General features: G+C 38.3%; 4 protein-coding genes across 4 annotated transcripts; 3 read left to right on the plus strand and 1 right to left on the minus strand.

The window, feature by feature from the left end:
• Positions 1-4,042: 4,042 nt before the first annotated feature.
• On the plus strand, positions 4,043-5,077 carry LOC111065583 (stress-induced-phosphoprotein 1). The gene is made up of 3 exons (XM_022353822.2): positions 4,043-4,304; positions 4,366-4,719; positions 4,778-5,077. Exons 1-3 carry the CDS (start codon positions 4,138-4,140, stop codon positions 4,992-4,994), a joined length of 738 nt encoding a protein of 245 aa, XP_022209514.1. The 5' UTR covers positions 4,043-4,137; the 3' UTR covers positions 4,995-5,077.
• A 1,213-nt stretch (positions 5,078-6,290) lies between these two features.
• LOC111065594 lies at positions 6,291-6,879 on the minus strand. Its single transcript, XM_022353834.2, has 2 exons — positions 6,518-6,879; positions 6,291-6,452 (listed from the first exon to the last, which is right to left on the minus strand). The coding sequence occupies exons 1-2, from the start codon at positions 6,835-6,837 to the stop codon at positions 6,332-6,334; spliced, it is 441 nt and encodes a 146-aa protein (XP_022209526.2). The 5' UTR covers positions 6,838-6,879; the 3' UTR covers positions 6,291-6,331.
• A 9,264-nt stretch (positions 6,880-16,143) lies between these two features.
• Positions 16,144-17,473, plus strand: LOC111065573 (allergen Tab y 5.0101-like). The gene is made up of 3 exons (XM_022353811.2): positions 16,144-16,320; positions 16,411-16,811; positions 16,890-17,473. Exons 1-3 carry the CDS (start codon positions 16,177-16,179, stop codon positions 17,170-17,172), a joined length of 828 nt encoding a protein of 275 aa, XP_022209503.2. The 5' UTR covers positions 16,144-16,176; the 3' UTR covers positions 17,173-17,473.
• Positions 17,474-18,252: 779 nt separating this feature from the next.
• LOC111065556 (mitochondrial import receptor subunit TOM40 homolog 2) lies at positions 18,253-19,648 on the plus strand. Its single transcript, XM_022353787.2, has 4 exons — positions 18,253-18,666; positions 18,744-19,069; positions 19,129-19,353; positions 19,423-19,648. The coding sequence occupies exons 1-4, from the start codon at positions 18,370-18,372 to the stop codon at positions 19,541-19,543; spliced, it is 969 nt and encodes a 322-aa protein (XP_022209479.1). The 5' UTR covers positions 18,253-18,369; the 3' UTR covers positions 19,544-19,648.
• Positions 19,649-21,291: the final 1,643 nt, after the last annotated feature.

Below are 21,291 nucleotides of genomic sequence, written 5' to 3' on the forward strand. Positions count from 1 at the left end.
TTTAATTGCCATTTGTGTGGCACAAAACTATATATTCATTCACATGGGAACGGTGTTTTTTATTCGTTATCGATTGTTTTTAGATAAAGTGATAAAGGCAAAACATATCGTTATATAATAATTATTTTGAGATGAAGTATTCCATCAAATATTAATGCAAGGAACCAAATTTTGTATCTTAATGATCGATTAAATGTCGATAAATGTTTGATAACTAATCCATACAATTTCTATATCTTTTCAATACATGTTTGGTAACTTAATTATTAAATATCGATTAATATTTTAAAACTAATCAATACTAATCTATATATTTTCGATAAATCATTAATAAATTTCCATTGCGTCTCGATAACTGTTTAATAATTAACCAACTTTTTTTTAAATGAATCAAATATTAAGATTATAAATTTAAAATATATTAAAATATTCTTTATTTTTTCCCCATTTTTCTTTTTACCATTATATTGTGAATGACTTGGTCTGAAAAGGCTTGCATATTTCCCCACACTCTCCCAATCACTCTCTCTGTTTCTCTCTGCGACTCTTCTGTTGTCATCATGAAACGCACATAAAATTGCAAGCGATTTTTAAACGATTTTCGCGTTAAAGAACATTTAATTAGTGCATTCAAATGAGGCAAGGCTTAAAAATATAACCAAAATATATATATAAAAAAAAAAAGAAAAGTGCATAAATGCAACGAACAGAGAAACATTTTCATGCACTCATTTGCATAGGCTGATAAATACCATAATCAGTTGGGCGGCAGATCAAAAGCGTGGCGAGTGGGCGGATTGGGAATGGTGGAGCACGGGACTGGACACTCGTTAATCAACAGAATCGAGAGCCGACTTTATGGGCATTGTCTCTGTCGCTTGATTATGCTGCTCCCCATACGATTCATGCCCCAGCAGAACGCATCTGATTCTTATGCAGGTTTTTTACGCGTGCTGCATGCCGCGACATGCAGACACATAAATTTAACAGGGAAAACCCAAACTCCAGCCTCAGCCAGCCCCAGCATCAACAACTGAAGCCAAAAAAAAACCCCCCACCAACACCTCTGGCCATTCTTTTGGCGAGTGACTGGCAGGCACTGCGAGGGAACAATGACTGGGAGATTGTTGCTGTGGCAAAAAAAAAAAAAATCAAAATAGGTGGAATGTTAAAGACTAAAAAATACCCTAACTAAATAATCGTTCTTCTTAAAGTTGACAGTAGCACATTACAGAATAATTTTAAAATGCTAACTAGAAGTTTATTTTCTTAATTCTGACAATTATATTCAACAGATCGCAAAACCAACAAACAAACAAAACACAAAAACCAAACTAATACTCTTCCATACTCTTTTACTACCAACAAGTATCCCCCCGTTTGACTCACATATTCTATCAATATTTGTATGGTAATTTGCGTCTGGAGAGGCAAAGACCTTTAAGGTTATGCCACACAAAAAATAAGAACAAATAACAGAGCATAAAACGTAAATGCGAAACTGAAACTGAAACCAAAAACGAAGTGTGTTAACCAACCCCAATAATTTAAGCAGAATTTATGGCATTAAGCGGCGGCGGCGTCGGGCACATCCCAACAAAAGATACGCATAATGGGTCCTTGGTCAATGGTCCAGGCAAATGTTGGTCTCTTATGGGGCAGCCGCTGTTATTCTTTTTTCTGTCTCTCATCTCTAATCCTTAAAGGACACACCACACGCACCATAGGGTGGGGCAGGGCAGGGCAGGGCTGGACGATGAGGGACATAAATCAAATGGCAATGTTTTCTGTCTGTTGTGTGTGTGTGTATGTGTGTGTGTGTGTGTGTGGTTGGGTGTTAATTAGTATTTAATCTATGAACCATAAATAAATCCCTTCTGCAAGGACACTCAATTTCCGTTTGCTTGAGTTCTGAAGTGCTGGGGTAAGGAAATTGTATGGACTGTGGGGTGTGCAGGGGAATGAAAAAGAAAAAAAAAAATGCTGCCTTTGTGTGCTGCCCAATAAATTGCCAATTGTGTGTCATAGAAGTTAAGTCAACTAATTGCACAGTTTACTTTCTTTTCTTCAACATAGCTGCTACTCAAGCCATTATATAGGGTATGTCAATAAGGCATATGGATTTCAGGGCAATATACGGTGCGGTATTTAACCAAATTAAACATATCAGGGGTGACATTTTTTTTGAGCTGAATTTCTTTGATTTGCAAAGGAATCTAATGATAAACAAAATTAAGCATACTTTTTGGGGCTTACCTAAAATTGCATGTTGTCGGGAGAAAAGTTATAGGCGGAAATCTGAAATATAAATGTATTAAGAATATCTTAAAATATGAATGTAAAATAAACATCCATATTTATGTTTATTTATTCTGTTTATAAATAAAAATTAAATTAAATTTAAATTATTAAATTTTCTGAGCTTGACTTTTTCCCATTAAAATTCTTTTGTCCGAGTCGCCTAACCTTTGGCTGATTGCCTTTTCTTTCAGTGTAACCAAATGTCGTTATCTTTCTCATGGGTTAGATAATTTCTACTGGTTTTACCCACCCCATTTTCCGCTTCCGTTTGCTTTTCTTTAGCTTCTTTATGTACTTCATATATCCAATGTCTGTCTGTGCCTCAAGTGTGCCTGTGTGTGTGTGTATCAATGCCTTAAGTGTGTGTCTGGCGTTGTATGTATCTGTGTGTCAAGAAAAAGTGTCAATAAAACAGTTTAATTGATTGTGCGCTAAGCTGTTGCCAAACATTGCCAATCTTTACCATCCACCCCCACCCAGGAGGGGTTCTATAAAAGTATTTTCATTTAACGCGGTGGCGTCACCATCTGTTGACAGTCTCTGGTGGTCTTGGTAGTGGTTGTGGTGGTGGGGACGGGTGTGAAGTGGTGTTTTGTTACTAAATTAATGCCTCGACATTTGCATTGAAAAAGCGCGACTATTACAGCTCACACGCACAGGGTGTACTCCCCTGCCAACTCCCCTGCCCCTCCCCTGACAACTCCTCAAGCCACAATCTCCTTTCAATCTACCTAAATCCGACAATTTTCCATTCGAAAAATCTCTGTTTTTCCCCATACTTTCGTATGTACAGACTATGACCTGTGTGTTTTTTCTGATCAAAGGGTACATACATACATACATTACATACGCCCTAGCGTTAGGAAATTTTTCTGCTGTGCGTATGTTGTCAATCCGAGCACATTCTCGTAAACTGACATTAGTTTGATTTGCATTCAGTTGATTTAATTCTCAATGCTTTTCGCTATACTCTCAAGCTAATTCTTTTGCTTTTCGCAGCACCCTCTCTCGGCAGCTTTTTTTTGCGCAATTTACATTCACAATTGCTCATTGATTTTTGCATTTGAATTCGGGATTTTCCACCATGGATTTTTTAAATGCATTTTCGCCTGGCAATTTCCTGGACTTGCCGTTTGCTGCTTTTAATTGTGTGTGCATTAAAATCGCAAAAGCAATGATGCATTTTTAATTGAAATTAAAAATCGCCAGTGGCGCATGCAAATTTTATGCAAAAATCAGGCACCAAATCATAAAGAAATTTTCCATTGGTTTAGAGTCAAAAGAGGAATGTGATGAGGGGTAGTGGGGTGGGGGGGGTTCGGGTTTCCGGGTTTCTGTGGTGAAGCGTAAAAGATTTTTGGGATTGCGACAATTTCATTTGCTGATGCAAAAAGTCGATTAATTTAAGAAGAATATTTAATTACGAGATGGTAGGCAAAGGTTGAAACAGAGAAAAGGGAGGAGAAAGGCAGCGAGGTGGGGAGACAGAGTGGTAAATCTGGAAAGGCAGCGAGTGAAAGGAAAATATGCAAAATAAGGAAGAGATAAAGATTGGAAAAAGTCGAATATAAAGGCCCACCACTTTAACTAAACATAAATATTTCACAATAATAAAAGTAAATATATATATACATATATAAAATAAAATATTAAATAAAAAAATATATATTAAAAATAACTATGCTCTTTCTTTTGTCTGTTTAAAACCGAATATAATATTAAATCATGACTGCCATTGGTTTTTCAGTCAATTTCAAAATATTGTACACATTTACCAGCTGCTCACACGGTTAGAACAAAATAGAGATCGTAGATTATAACCGCCAAACATCAAAAATGACACACACAAAGAGAAGTTCAGATAAAAAACCCGATCCAGAGAATAAAACAGTATATATCATATATCAGCAACCCCAAACGGATGAAGAATTCATACACGGCCAATCAACGGTCGATGATGTGCTACAATTTATGGAAGCCATTGGCGATGCCAACAAAGCAGAGTAGGTATCCTTATTCAACTTTCGTATTCCCCATAAAATATATAAACCGGATTTCCTTAAGTGCCGGCGCCGCTTCCAAGGAAAAGAAAAACTACAGTGAAAAACTAACAGAAGACAACTATATGGTCACCAGTCGATCGGTTTATGGCAGCAGCTATAAGCGTAGCAGGTCAAAGACCAAGGTCACGGCCAACACAAATCAGTTTACATTCATGCGTCAGATCGATCAGGATCTGAAGAGCCGCCAACTGGTGCGAATTGAGCGGGAGCGCGTGGCCGAAAACTTTCGCCGTTTGGGCAATCATGAGTATCGCAAGGAGAACTACGAAGTGGCCGCACAGCAGTACACCAAAGGTCTGGCCACCATCAATGATACCCCTGTACTCTATGTAAATCGTGCGCTATGCTATCTCAAGTAGGTTTTATCGTTGATTTCTATAGAGATGTGTATCTGTAAGTACGTTCTTTTGTAGACGACGTGAATTCAAGCGTGCCATCATGGATTGTGATTATATTTTAACCTATTTGGATCCGAAATATCTACGTGCCTGGCTGTACAAGGCAGCCGCCCATAAACGTTTGAATGATGAGACTCATTACCAGTTGAGTGTCTATATGGCCAGGCGTTCGAATCACACAGAAGATGAATTTATTGACAACTTTTTGGATAAGATGCGATCGCACCTTTGAGCGAGAATCATAAAAATATTCAGTAAATTATAAAAAAAAAATTAAGTTTAGCTTTAGTAAATTCATTAAATAACAACAAAAATTAAAGTTTAGGTTTAGTGTCGATTTCAGAAATTTTTATTGAGAAAAATCAAAGTAATTTATACAGAAAGCGGTAACTCCAGGACAACTCTTAAAAAATATCTTTCGTTTTTTATACTCATAGGTCAGAGTAATTCTTCTCTTAATAAATCGCCACGTAAGTATTCATCCCACACCTTTTCATTTCTTGCTCTTTTTCTTCATCTCATCTTTCATTATGGTGCCAATCAGTGGAAAAAACTCAGTTTTTTCTCTGAATTTTGCTCATTTCCGATTTTGTATTGGGGAAAGCCAACACCTTTCGGGGCGATAACGTTTCAACAACTTTCCAGTTGATTAGCCGGGCATTTTCTTTCACTCATTTTCTTCGCACGTAATTATCTGCCAGCTGCCAAACTAAGAAAAATCCTTAACAAATTGATAAAAAAGGATGTGAAGAGAAGGAAGGCCATTGAACAAATGTTTTAACTTGACTCTGAGGTGGATATTTTTCTGTCCAAAAACTGCTCTTAAAAATCTAAGGAAGGCAATTTTATAAAGTCTGATAATTCCATTTGACTTGTGCCTGTGCCTTCTGCCATTCTACATTCTACTGGCCATTAAGTGGATCAAATGTCGGTCAGAAGTTGACCCAAATATTACTGGAGCGGCAGCTGCACATTTCGTAGGCAACAAAAGTTGGACAAGGACTAGGACTGCGACTGTGGCTAATGTTCTGTTGACTCCAGTGCTTTTCCCCACTTTTGCTGCCTCTTTTCCTGATCTCTCTCTCTCTCCTTCTCTCAGTCCATTTGATTTTTTAATTAAATTTATTATGGCAAACAGCATACAATTTTATGTGGTTAGGAGGTTCATCCTATTTCTGGGTCACATTGCTAATGACTCTCCGAGATGCAGTTGCAAGCACATGGCAAGAGTGCTCTCTTGTGTGTGTGGCAGCCACCTCCGACTGCTCCTCCCTCTCTTCGGACAGTAATCTGCTGATAATGACTTTTGAGTCTCTCTGAGTTCTTCTGTGTAAATTATACACATGTGTTTCGGTTCCTGGGTACACAAACTCCCTGGCCTTTAAATTCCCGATCTGATTGAAATTCGAAATTCGAAATTCGACACTCGAAGTAGTTGTCATTACTGAGTAACGCTTATTTGAGTGTAGTAGCGCGACAGAGAGAGAGAGAGGGAGAGAAAGTCTTCGATATGAAATTTCATCAAAAATACGTTACAATTAAAATGCATATTTTATTTCGCCCTTAGAGTTAATTTTCGACCTTATCACATTCCTTCTCTTTGACGCATACCCAGCAACATTGAGGAAAATCTATGGTCGTGTCCACTCCAGTAGTTTCACATTCCGCAAAAAAAGCTGGCTGTTGGCAACTGAAATTAAAAGATCGATTTTCGATAGACAATCAGCCAGCAAAATACTATTGGGGGATACTTACTAGTAAAATATACCAAATGCTTTAGGCCCAACAGTTTCACAGCCATACAGTCCACAACTCATTGTGCTCTGCGCAATATACCCGTCTGGTACAGTTTTGTTATCTTTTTCCACAATAAGAGTGCATTCCGTTTTGCTATCTTTCCAGTATCCAGGCTCCGTATATGTTCTAGTTTCATTGCGATAATATCCCTGATTGTATCTTGTTTTTACTTCGGGAGGCACCCAAATTCTTCTTGATTCATTTATCACATATATAGCAAAAGAATACACGCTGGAGACGACCACCATCAAAATGAAGATGTACTTCAGGATAATCATGATTACAGACAGGCAATAGACAGGACAGATCAAACCTCTCTAACTCAATGAACGAGCCTAGAGCTGCGACTCCCTTATATACCGTACATACTGAAAAAAATGTAGTCTGTAATTGGGAGAGCACTTGCGATTCCTATGAATACTATCGCTTAGACGAGTTCCACCCAAGCGGATGCCGTTCTTATGGCAGTTACACATATTATATGTCTAATTTCGACGAATACTCCGGCAATTGCTGGCCCGCCAAGCAAGGTAATTTGAGATTATTCTCTTCCAGAAATACATATTTTTTTTTATACAGAAAATATTTCCATATTTTCTCTAAGGAAATCCTATCATGAAAGTGAACATGGTGAAACATTTTTTTGGTTTTGTGGTTCTTGAAATTCAATTTGGAAATGATCCATAATGCTGATAGCACTGATACCCGACAAAATTGAACTTTTTATAACAACCAGATGTAACATACTGAGGCTATGTAAAAAAAAATAAGTGCTGCCTCTGAAAAACGCATTAAAACAAAAAAAAATTTTAAATGTGTTAAGACCTTAAAGCAAAAGCCTAGACATTTGCGAGTTGAGTTGTAAATTCAATCCTAAATTTTATTCTCAAAATCAGAGCCTTATATGAGTTTTTCAAAACCATTTATGTGGTAAATTGATCTGCTATTTTTATCGCTAGACAAATGGAACGGCTACATTTACCATTAATGTTTAGCTCTACATTCGATAAGTGGGATCTCCACTTATGTGTTGCCACACATCTTTGTCCTTTCTTTCAAACGGTCGTAAATTATCTAATTTATGTACTACTTCATTTAAATTTAGAAATACATAGATTTGTGTACAGAATCTTTTCTTAACCTACTCGTACATCGACATGTTCATGCTTGAACAAAATGTGTTTTGATGTTTCTTATATTTTCTATATTTTATTAAGGATTTTTTGGCTGAAACTAGTCTTGGTTTTATTCTTTTATTTCCTTTCCTGTATGTTCTTTAATCGAAATTACGCCCCCCAATTTGCGGCAGCACACACCTGAGCCGAAAGTAGTTTCTCCCTTTGGATGGACATAAAATAAAAACGAAATTTAATTGAGGGCCAGAGTCGACTCTTCCATTCTCTGTAGAAGACTGTAGGCACCAGACCCCTCGTGATCCTATCTGGCATGGACCAGGCCTAAATCCTAAATGTTTATGTTCTGGTCGTATCTTTAAAAAAGAAATATGGGTATTGCCGAAGAGCCACGCGCACCATTTACGAGTTTGTGGCTAAGAGAGCACACACAGTGCGTATACAAAACATTTGCAGCAGTTGCTTATAGGCCTCGTGCACGAAACAAAGCGAAGACAGTACGTATACGTATACGCAACATTCAGGCAACATAAACATTCCAATAATAAAATTGTGTTTAATTGCAGTAAGGAATAAAGTGAGGAATAAATAAAAGTAAATGAGAGAGATAAAAATACAAGCTAAAACAAGAAAAGAAAGCCACTTGCGGTGGACGAAACATGAGATACCCTTGAGCATACAGAGTTCTCATGAAAGCTGGCAATTTAGAATCGAAAAAATCCCTCCGTTTTGTTGTAGCTTCAGCATTTGAGTCGATTAGCATCTGTAGTCTCACTTCAAAGAATATATATATATATGTACATATATTCAATAAGGCTTTTACTGCTGCTCTGTAATCTGTTGAATGTACTCGTAATACCCTCTTCAAAAAACAAAAAAAAAAACAAAAAAAAAAAACTTAACTAAAGCTGGTAGACGACAAAAGCTGACAGCTGGAAAGACACTCCATGCAGCAGTGAAAGTTTTCACAGTCCAACATTGTTAGTTCAATCGCATGGAATAATTTATTAATTAACTACAATTGGAATGAATGAATGAACGATTACGAATGGCACAAGGAGCAGCAGAAGGATGCCTGCCGAACCGAACCCTATAATGGGGAGTTGGGGAGTTCCAATTCGCCATCGCACGTAACAGGGGCAAAATCAATTAAAAGCGCTTTATGTGCGCGACAGTCTACGACTTGGAACGTCGCCTTCGATTCGATTCGCTTCGGTTTTGGTTCGGCTGGGTCCTGGAGACCTTACGGGAAACTTCTCCTTGTACAAGTTTAGTGCCTGGCACGTGGAACTTTGTTAGTTAGTAATTAATTGTTACAGTTCCAGAGACGAAAACTGAAAGACGAAAATCGACTGCAGCAGCAGCTGCCAGACCTTTAGCATTTCCTGCTGCTCCCTTTCGGGTTTTACTCCTGCTCGTGCTCCAGCTCTCTTCCCTTTCCTGCCAATTTTAGCATCCTTCGGTTATTTATGTCAAATGCTCAACATTATTTATGTTGCATATTTTCGCGGCATTGTAGTAAATTAACCACCATAACGCCAATTCCCAAAGGATTCGGAGTCGGAGTCTGAGTCTGAGACACAGCTGGCATTTTGCCCCCGCGTTTATTGGAAATGTCACAATAACTTTTCAGTTATGACAATTTTATGACCAGAAAGATGTTTGCCTGAACGCTGATTCCATAGCCGATTTCGCTTGGATAATTGAAATTCCTTTGGCGGATAATGATTTTGTAGCAGGGTGAGAGCTAATCAATGTTTTTTGAAGAGAACTTCTTTATTAATTTTAAATTTATGTGATTTATGTTTCTTCAATATTTGGTGGCCCCGAACTTGCCCTAACGGTACATTCTGTATCAACCCTATTACTATTACCCTTAATTCAATTCCTTTTTCGATATAATCTTTCCATAATTTCAATCTTTTTCACATCTCTCTCCGCCTATTTTTAATCTTTCATTCGCTTTTCTGCCATTCACTTATACCCCCTAGAGTACATTTTCGATAATTACCCGTAAAATGTCGTGCTAAACATTCAGTATCCATCCGACAACCATAACCATGAAGCTGCCGCTGGCTTCTCCATATCCTGTGCCGCTGTCAATGGTATCTCAATACTAACAATACTAGGCGCCAAAGTGAAGTCGTGAAATAGAAAAGAAATCTCTGTGTGGAGCAACAAAAGAAAATAAGAAAATAAACGCCAACGGAAACGGCTTAACAGCTGCGCTCAACCGGACACTGCGAGATGATGATGAGGAAGGGACAAAGAGAGTGGAACGGCGGGCAGTGTCCTGCTGGACACTCTCTCTCTCTCACTCTTTCTTTCTCTTCCTCTCTCTCTCTCTCTGTCTCTGGTAACCCGTAAGCGCATAATCATGAAAATTGTCAGTACATAATGGCTCAAAAAAAAAAAAGGCCGATGGCAAAAGCCGAAAAGACGGAAAAGGTTTTTACTCGCAACTTTACTTTTACTTACTTTTACACGCTTGACTTTGAGGACGGGTTCAACCACCGATTGGTCCCGTTGAACGCTGCTGCCACACACACACACACACACACACACAGTGGTATCAGCAGGGAAAATTTAAGAAATTAAAATACAAAAATTAAAGTGGTTCGCAATGAAAAAAAAAAAACACTCAACGAATGTACAAGAAAATATTAATACAAGGAAACAGTTGGAATGTTCCATTCAAAAAATATATTAAAATATTCGTAGGAATATCATAAGATATATTTTGTATTTTGTAATTTTAATTTTGTCTGTTCTCGCCCCACTGTGGTCGCCCTTTGCAGAACATTTTTTAGAGCGGAAAGTAATTTTCTTGCGCTTTTTATTTGCTCTCGTTTTTTTATGGGTCGATTTTCCCCAACTCTGAATTCTGCCCACTCCACTCTCCACACTCTTTCCTGGATGGTCGTCCTGTACGTTGTCCTCGTATTAGCTTCCCATACCAGGAAAACTTTACTTTCACATGCTCCGGCCAGGTCGCACTTTGATTTTTTGTTGTCTGTTTTTATACCCGTACTCAAAAAAGAGTTAAGGGGTATATTAGATTTGTGGTAAAAGTGGATGTGTGTAACGCAGAGAAGGAAACGTTTCCGACCCCATAAAGTATATATATTCTTGATCAGCATCAATAGCCGAGTCGATATAGCCATGTCTGTCTGTCCGTCTGTCCGTCTGTCCGTCTGTCCGTCTGTCCGTCTGTCTGTCTTGTTGAGCGCCTAGATCTCAGAGACTATAAAAGCTAGGGGAACCAAATTTTGTTTCCAGACTCATGTGATATCACACTGCTACAAGTGTATTTCAAAATTTCGCCCCGCCCCCTTCCGCCTCCACAAAGGACGAAAATCTGTGGCAGGCACATTTTTAAAGATACGATAAAACTAAAAACGCAGTGTCGTAGAGAATGCCCATATCTACCAGACTGCCGAATCTGAATCAGATCGGATCATAATTAAAGCCAGAATGAAGAAATTAATTTTCAGTTGCTTCCCCTTCCCCCTCCTGACGCATTCAAGCAAGTCATTTTCCTTCTCGCTCGCACATTCTGCCGCGTTCAGTGCGCGAGCAACCCCTAGCGGAGGAGATGTAGAATATGAATGAAACATGTACAATCTACATATTAGATGTATAATAGACATTTTATATGTAGATGTAGATAGCATATGTAGCAAAAAAATGTAAAATGTAAAATTTTTTTTTTTTTTTCTAAAATTCTAAAAAATCATAAGCTCAAAAGTGTATGTATATACTGACTGAGTACGGGTATAAGTAGAGTCGTGTCCCCAGAAACGACTCACACGTTCCTTCTCGTTTTTTTTTTATTTGTTATTTTTATTTTTATTTTCCCTTCGATTCCATTTGTTGAGCAGTACAGCAGGATGAGGACGAGAGAACTCTCGCCTCTGAGTAGACGTGGGGGATTCTTTGGCTTTTGCTGCTGGCGTTGGCAAAAATCAACTTTTGCACGTTTCGATTGTGTAAAGTTTTTATGGCTTTTTGATTTTTTGCACTTATTGCCATCGCTAGAGGGGGGGGGGGTTTTTTGAAGGATGTGTTGATGCTGGCGATGGCGATGGCGATGGCGATGGGCGGTGTTTCTGGACACAGGTCTTTGGCTCCCTGTCATCATCAATAAGGTGCCTCATTGAAGGCACTTAAATAATTACAAGATAATGGGCATGCCAATGGCCAAAGTCGACACTTTTTAGCCACTTCGATGGTAGAACATTCTGTGCAGGCAAAAGACTTAATGCAAATAATGAGCAAGTTCCACCCCCCCCCCCCCCCACAACTCTTTCACGTCAAGTCAAAGGGAAATAGTCTCTCCAGAGACACAGTGGGGGCAGTGGAATGGTATGCAAATATTTGGTAAAGCGAAAATCAGTAAAAGTAAAAGCCTCTCTTATTCTCTCTCTCTCTCTGTTTGTTGTCACTTTGATTTATTTGCCTCATTGTAAATATTTAATGGACCAGAAATAAGTGCAAAAGAGTTGTCATTGAAAGAAGAACGTTTCCCAGACAGAGGAAGAAGAGCTGGCTGCCAAGAAGCAGTCGTTTGTGTCGAGGAACACATGACTTGACACTAAGATACCCCAATAACCAAAACTTCAATAATTCCTTGACTATTGCAAGTGATATTTATAGTAGGCCCTGGACGCCACGTTCATTAGTTTAACCTTTAATCACATATGTGCATACATTTTAGTTCCGTTCACATCGAAACAACTTTTAAATTCTCAAGTGTAATTTTAAAATAAAATTATTTTTTTTAAGCCGATAGACTGCACAGCCAGATGTTCTGCAAAGACAAGTCGTCGCCGTACATCTATAGCATGTACAGCAACTACAGCAAGCGGAGTGACAAGCTGCAGCGTCTCCGTGAGCAATACGCGCGCATGCAGAGGATGAGTGACCGCCTCATGGATATGAAGGTGCGACAAGTGAGGCTAAATCGACTCTTTCGCGAGATTGAGGACATCAGGGAGGAGATGCCCACCAATGGCGTTGTTGGAGGGCCAGCGCCCGTTGTGATACGTCGCCGACTGCTGCCGCCGTTGGAGACGCCAATAGAATCAGAATCAGAATCAGTGACCGATTATTTGCCGGTGCGCCTGGACGAGCCTCTAAACAAGCTGCCACCCAAGCCCACCAAGAAACAAGGCAAGGAGCTATCGCATCGCAAGAGTACAGATAGCTCGCCCACCGTCTACAATTTGTGCTACTTTTAAGTTCTATGGGACCCACTTTAAAGATATTGGCTCATCCGTGAATGCTACTTTACAAAAAAAAAAAAATAAAATATTTTTAATAAGCTTTTGAATAAGTTCCTTGTTTTGTATTTGAAAAGTAAATCGTTTTATTATTTATTTTGGTTTGCTTTTTTGCTATATACATAAGTCTTCTAAAACATTTCACCTGATCCTCGGCAATGCGCAGCACAAGTAAGCGCGCGCTGGTATCAGCATCTCGGCATGAACCGTGGACAAGCTTTTAAAAGCATCTATAATGGGCCTCTGCCGTGGCGCGCAGCAGCAGAGCGGACCCACAGCACAAAGCGTAAATGAGAAGAATGCGCGCGGTACCTGAATTAAGGCAAGCGTCAAAAACTTACACTCACACACTCAGACTGGAAACTCAGCCGACTACGCTGTGAGAGTTTAAAATAATTAAGATAAGAAGGAATTGCGTGGGAGTGTGCATAGAAAAAATAACAACCAAATACAACCAAAAACCAACCCGTCTTCTCTCATACCCAGCACAATTTTCAACTAATAAATGCACAAAATTCCCTGACAAAAACAAATATTTGCTTTGCATTTGCTCCCCCATCAAATACTTTTTAGTAAAAACAAAGCGATAATTGAATTTATTAAATATTAGTGAATCCATACTCTATTAAATTTAGTGATTTTTGTGCATTGCGTATATGTACCCACATATGTAAATATTTGTTTATGAAAAGAGTAGGTACGCCATTTATTGCATAGTACATATATTTTTTTCTTCGTATGAAAATTGAATTTTCATTTTGGCCGGAAGCTGATCAACGCCCTCTCAAACACACACACTCAATTCTATAGAAAACACAAATAACTTTTATTGATAACGAATTTGCAAGAGTGCCCCCCACATATCCTTCAAACAACACACAAAAATAAAAAAAACAACAACAACAAAAAGAAATAGTTGAAATATTTAAAATTTATTGCGAGCTTCAACTCCTCCTTTTTGTTGTTCGTGTGGGTTCTTTTTTTTTTTGTCGTAAGGCCGTAATAAATAAAATTAAATTATATGCAAAGGCACACACAAAAACTGGTGAGCAATTAAAAAAATAAACACGTTTGTAAGCATTTTTATACACAAGGAAAAAACTTTATAAAAGAGGAGATAAATAAATACATTTTTGTGGATGGAAATGCGATTGAATCTTTTTGATATACCCTGTGAGGGGTACGAGTATATGGGGTTTAAAGATACATATACGATTATGTACGGAATAATGGAAACTCTTTTCGACTGTGAAAGCAAGTAGCAGCTTTAGCTTCATATGTATGTCAATGTATAAGCATTTAATGGGTATGCAAAGCATCGTTTCATTAATGTAAGCCAATCTTTCATTTTTTGTTTGTTTCTCTTCGATGTTTTACAATTTCCACAATGGCCAGAAACAGGACAGTAAATATTTTAAATGTTGGCAAGTTTTTTTCTCTCTGAATTTTATGTTGCCTTTTATTTTCCTTGCCTTGTTTTCCATTTGTATCGTATCATTTATATTTCAATTTTAATTTATATTCATTTGAATATTTTCATTGCGGCGGTGGGGACTTTTTCGGTTGGCAAAAAAGCTCATAAGTTAATGGAGAGGAGAGGTCTGCAATTGGCTTTAACATTGAAATGCACTTCAAAACTCAGTTTTTGTGTGTGTGTGTTATTTATTACATACTTTGTAATGTTGATCCGATTTAAAACCATTTTTAGAACTGGGTCAAAATTGTTTACCTTTTGATGGACATCCATCCCGTGCAACAGTTTGTTGTGGGATTTCCGCATAAATATTGATTGGTTTTTACAGTGATTGATTGGTCGGTCTCTATTTTCAATTGGGATATTATGTTAGTGGGAAATCTGCTGTACGAGCTTCTCTTTCATCCCACCTATTAGCCTTCAACAAGTTCTTTTCGTATTAGTTTTCTTTGTTTACTTATGATTAGCATGTTAAATCTTCCATTTCCACCAACCATTGTAAATCCCCCCCCCCCCCCTCCCCACCCCATTTGTTTTCCCTTTGAGCTTTATGCGGTTTTTCGGCAAAAGTTTTGTGGTCGCATCGCGAAGCTTTGATTTGCGAATACGAATGCGGGTGGGTGTTCGTTGGTTCGTGTTCCCTTTCCCACCCCCACCCCTTGTATTTTAGCATATTAAATTAAAGCAAATGCTGCTGCTGCTGCTGTTGCTGCTGCTGGTTGGGTGATAACTCTAAGTGCTGCCGTCTAAATAAGTGATGTTTGAGGCTGGCAATGCGAAAGAGAATGCTGATTTCTGTGTGGCTCGGAACAAGAGAGATAGAAAGAGACTACGGTGGACTTAGAATTTTCGAAGAGTACTCGCACCAACACAAAAGACCAAAGCCTGCGGACTGAGCTGCTGAATAAACAAATTTTTGCATTTGCTTTCTCCTGAAAACTCCACAACGGCGGAAATCGGCTTAGACATCTGGCAAAACGTCATTGCCATTTGTCATTTATGCTCTTTCCCAAAACAGAGTATATACGTTTTTTCAATCATTGCTTAAAAACAACAACAAAAAATATATGAATCTTTATCGAGGAATACAAATTTAAGTAGAAAATTATTGGTGGAGTTGTAGTTACCCTTTGCAATAGGCTTAAATTATAATTATATACATTAATAAAATAAAAAATAATTCATAAAAATGCATTTTCGTTTAATTTCATTCCAAAACAATTTGCAGAGTTTTCCAATTATTTTTAAAACAAATTTCCCAAAAATATCATATCATATGATCGTAAATAGCGCTTGAAAATTAATAGAATCACTATTACGAAATCATATCGATATTCTACTCTTTCGACAGGCTTGCTGGTTTTTATGGGGGTTCAACAGAACAGCTTTCCAACCAGCTGTAAATTTTAAATGAAATTCTAAAGCAAATCAACATACAAATTTAATTTTAAACTACCAAACTTTATCGTGAAACAAAGAATGAGCATTCATTCCCCTAAGCGATCCACACATACATATGCACATACATATGCACATACATACATACATACATGTACATATGTATGTTGAAGTACCTGCCATTAGATATCAAGTCCCAACAGCTGTTTTTGCGGTGCACTAATACACAAGTGTTAGAAAGCTGTTCCAGTTTTTAGTTCAGAAAATGTCTATAAATTGCTTCTACATCGAGTGTACGCTTCATAGTCATTGAGTTTCGTTCGAGCTAGAATGAGGATCAGTCTGCCGATACTAATAATTTGGCTGGCAGCCACTGCCACGATGGTTGAGTGTAAAAAACATCGACCCAAGGATAATCGATATTGCACCTCAAAGTTTTGTAAAGCCGACAACATAGCCTGCCATAAGAACGCAGTGAGTTATTCTCCACCCTACCCCACACACACGCACACACACACACAAAGGTGTATACGATAACTGAAAAAATGTTTATCTTTTCGATAGACCCTCAGTCACGATTGCCATCACAGTACGAAATTTGTAGATATGCAAAAGTATAAAGATACGCTCGATGGCCTGTTCAATACGGTGCGAAATAAGGTGGCCAGAGGGGGCTATAGAAATCTACCAGTGGCCGGTCGCATGGCCCGTATGATGTGGTCGGAAGAGTTGGCCTGGTTCGCCAAACTCAAATTAAGCCATTGTCGTATACGCAACCAGCAATGCATGAACTCTCCATTATTTTATTATATTGGCAGCATTGGCGACGAGGCGATAAGACCCACTGCCCAAATGGCAATCACCGATTTGTCCCACATGAAGACCATGGTCGAGGGATGGTTCAGTCAGGTGACTGGCATACCACGATCCGACACACTCCGATTGCCCAGCTTCTATGCGAAAGAGTAAGTAAATGAGATGATTTCCAGCCCCTGCCTATCGAAAGATCTAATCATGTTCTATACTCTATGCCCTACGAATAGAAGTGTATACCGCAGCGCTCTGCTCATCAATGAGAAGAATTCGCACTTTGGTTGTGCCGCTTTAACGTACACGTACACGGGCTTTAAGTATTTTCTATTCACCTGCACCTTTGCCACCATGAATATACCTGAGCAACCCATTTACAAGTGGAGCTCAAGGCCCGGTCAGGAATGCTATAAAATGGACAAACAATACAAGAATCTGTGTGCTAAGGGAGAGCGTTATGGCAATGATATGCCCATTGCCAATCTACCATTACATGTCGAACCCATTGATACATGATGGAAATTGTTCTTGAAATTAAAGACCTAGATAAATAATAAATAAATAAATAAAATAATAAATAAATAAATAAAATAAATAATAAATATATAAGATAAAATGGGATAAGATCATCCTAATAGAGAAATATTTAAGAACAAAAATTCGTTCATTTTATATCAAGAATACAACGGGCTTGCTTGCGTTTCATATTCATAATAATATTTCTGCGTTTTCTATTAGATTAACTTTGTTTTTTAGTTCACCTTCTTTAGATCATAATTTTAGACCGGCTTTATTGATTAGATCGTCGTACTTTTTCAGATCATTTTTATATATAATTTTTTATATTTAAATGTAGCTTTTCTTTAAGCTGTGTTGAAAATAAATCGAAGTTCTTACGAGCTTCATAACTTATAGAAACAAAATTTCTTTCCATAGCTCAATCAGATAAGATAGCCAGCCAATCCATCTTTAGATATTTGAGCATCTCTTTAAATGTTGAATCTTTCATTTTTTGCTGCTTCAATTTGTATTCAAATTAAATTCAGAAACTAACGCTTGCGACTCACTGATTTGTCGTCTGGGATCAGCTGCAACTATAATTCTCCTCAAGCCATAAAAGAACCTCAATAGACACGCCTATACCCGTCTCCATGCATCATCATCATCTTTATCGTCGTTGTCGTCGTTGTAGTCGTTGCTGTTGTCCTTTATCCTTTAAAAGCCAGGACTCTTGGACTTAATGTTTAAATATTTCATGAAACGGAGGAGAAGCAGAAACAGGAGCAACAGTGGCGGCGACAGACAGATGGAATAAAAACCAAAAAAGGACCATGGAGCATATAAATAATGTAAAAAGTGTGAAATGCGCCTAATGGTGTGCCAAGAGACAGAAGAAAAGGAAAAATAAAACCATACCATACCGTACCATGAAGGAGGAGCCATATGAAATGGCGCATAAAATGACAATTGACAGCTGATGATATTTTCACTTGAGTGGGTTCCTTAACCATATACATATATACATATGTATATCATAAATATTTGATAAAAACTCCACACGAAATCTATGTAGCATTTGCTTGGGCTGACATTCATTCAGACATTTCCCCCTTTGCTACCCAGCACATAGAACAAAACAGATCAAAACACCCCAAATTTTTACCAACGTTACAGTTTTTGCTTGATTTCTGATATATTTTTGATTCTATTGCAATGTCTTGCAGAGGTTGCCCCCCATATAATGAGCAGGACAAATCCGGCATATATTTTCCCCGCTGCTTTCAGTGGATCCGCGGTGCCTGCACCAGAAAGAATCCCGGCAATGTGGCAAATCTTCACAGTTTGGCTCAGCAAGTGATGCCCAAGTTCTTTGATGGCCTCGAACTCGATTATATGCATCGTCTGGCACCGCACAAATATATCACAGCCTCTTGGGTGTTGAGTCACGTGAAGGCAGCGGGCTTTCGCTTTGGCGGTCTCTATACATTTCGACTCGCAAATGATGTTTTGGTAAGTGGCAGATAGACACAATCTTTCCTATATAGAAAATTCTCTCCTGCTCGCTCTATCTCTCTCTTTTGTGTTAGCTTACACCCACAATTATTGGCGATATACATCCGTCGACGCAAGCTGCCAATCTGAATATACTTTACTATCCGTTTGAATGCCTGCGCCTGGAGGCCACCCTGCAGAAGGGCAACGAGAAGACGCCCGTCGATAGCCAATATACCATTGAATTGACACGCCCCTGTGACACTTGGTCCGCTAATTTCTATAATGTTAGCAAGGATAGTGGCCGCTGTACATTATCAATGATGCGGGCATTTACCACACATGTGGCACTGGGCGGAGAGCTGCTGTTGGAGTGGAATACTCCACAGAAACTATCGACGGACTATGCTTTGGCAGCGCGGTAACATATATATGCCATTACTGGTTCAGTCATCTGGTTAATATCGTCTTACCCACTAGTTATTCGCATCACAATTATGCTGTCGGGGCCTCAGCCTCGCGTAACGGCATCGATATTAGCTACTGGCAGCGCATCTATCCACAGATACAGATGGCCAATCTGTTGGCCTACAATTATAGCACAAACAAGACAATTGCCACAATTGGCTATCAATGGAACTTTTGGGACGCAGCGGTACATGGCATGCTCGATTCGGATGCTTCTGTGGGCATTATGTGGACCAAGTGGGTTTCCCTGAATCCAACGAATTTTCATTTCTCTCTGTGTAATGTTTCTGCTTGTTTCATTTATAGATATCTCAGCAGTTTTCCGCTGGAAATGGGCTTGAGTGTGGTCATGAGCATACCGACAGATCGTTTTGCCTTTGGCATGCGTTTTGTTGTGGATCCGAGTGGCTATCGTCGCGGCGCTTAATTTCTTTTTATATTTTATATTTGTTTTAAATTTTACCCACCAAATTACCAATCGATTTTGTAGTTTAAAAGACATTAAGCGATTTTAACTTTCGCAAAAATCAAAGTTTTGTTTCAGTTTTTCTCGTTTCTTTATTTTTTTTGTTTGTGGTTTCCTTGCAGCAGACACTTTTCCACACGTTGCACACACACACACAAGCACACACACACACGCACGAAGTTTTTCCCCCTCTCGAATGCATTTGATTTATGCTCCGCAAAGTCTAGACACTGTAAATATTTTTTAATGCCAACAGAAATCTCAGCTCTCAAGTAGCACACACAACACACACACATTTCTATATGCAATCTATAAATCTTAAATAAATAAAATTTACACAATAAATTTTCACTCCATTTGGAGCAGAGAGTTTTGCAAAAATATAATGGCTGTTAATCCAGCATTGAGTAGGAAAATCTCCCTCCAGATGGCCGTCCACTGTCATGACCCATAAAGCAGTCGAAAGTCTTTGTCTTTTACAGTAATATTTTTACAAGATTATTTTTTCACCGATATTTCATATATCATTTATGTACATATATACATATATATTACCTACAAATTTAATTACTACTTCTATCTGTAATTATTTTATATTTATATTTATCATAGCCGTATTAAAAAGAATTTAAAATTTTTAAATACGATTGAATTCTTGAGGGTGAAAAATGTTCTTATTTAAAACCCAAATATTTAATTAAATTAATTTACTTTTGCCATTCCATTTTGTGTCTGATGCAATTATAGATTTATATATTTACAGGATGGGGATTCTCCCTTCACTACAATACAAATATTCCCTCTCTGCATTGAACGACAGCCACTAAAAGCTGTAGCCACAAAAGCCCAAGAGCCATAACATTCAATTGATTTTTGGTCAAAAAACGGGTCTCCGTCTCAGAATGGCTCCTTTTTTTGGCACGTGAAATTTTCTTCGACAAACATTTGGTCTGCCTTTAAATTTACTTGAGTGTGTGTGTGTGTGTGTGTGTATTTGGTATGACCCTCCCAAAAAGTTTGCAACACACGAGTAGAGCAAATATTAATATTTCAATAAATGCTGTAAATCCTTTTTCGCCCCCCTACCCTACCCCCTACACATCATCAAGGGGGTAAAAGTTTTCTCAACAAGGCCCTAGGGCACCAGTACCCCTTACTTCCCTTCCCGCTCTACGCTTATCGACGCCTTTACAAATCATTAGATTTTCATATCCGATGAATTTTACAACAATTTTTGGAAGCAACAAAAACAGAAACTCGACCGCCGACATGTCAATTTGTTTGGTTTTTTTTTTTCTTTGCGTTCTTTCAATGTGAGGAATGGGGACGTCCTGGTAAAGGGGGGGAAGTCATGCATATGCAAAGGATACGAGTATATACCATGAACGTGTCGTCGCCCATTTTATGTTTATTTAAACCTCACTTCGTAGGCGGAAAAAAAATCGTGGAGAAACCGAATAACCATCGACGAACAATGGAAGGAGGCAAAAGAACAAAGGAAAACCATAATAAAAAAAAGAAGAAAGGAAAAACGAAACAGGGAAATAAATAAACGAAAGAAATTTCATATTAAATAAATTATATGGAAAGGCGTTTCGTTTCGGGTTGAAGTTTTCATTCGTTTTTTTTTTTTGTTGGTGAAAATGCAATATTAACTTTATAATGGAATTAATAAATGGAAAGAGCTCTGAATGGTAGAATGTTGGGGG

This window comes from Drosophila obscura, unplaced genomic scaffold (assembly GCF_018151105.1).
Source record: "Drosophila obscura isolate BZ-5 IFL unplaced genomic scaffold, ASM1815110v1 contig_4, whole genome shotgun sequence".
NCBI classification, from domain to species: domain Eukaryota; kingdom Metazoa; phylum Arthropoda; class Insecta; order Diptera; family Drosophilidae; genus Drosophila; species Drosophila obscura.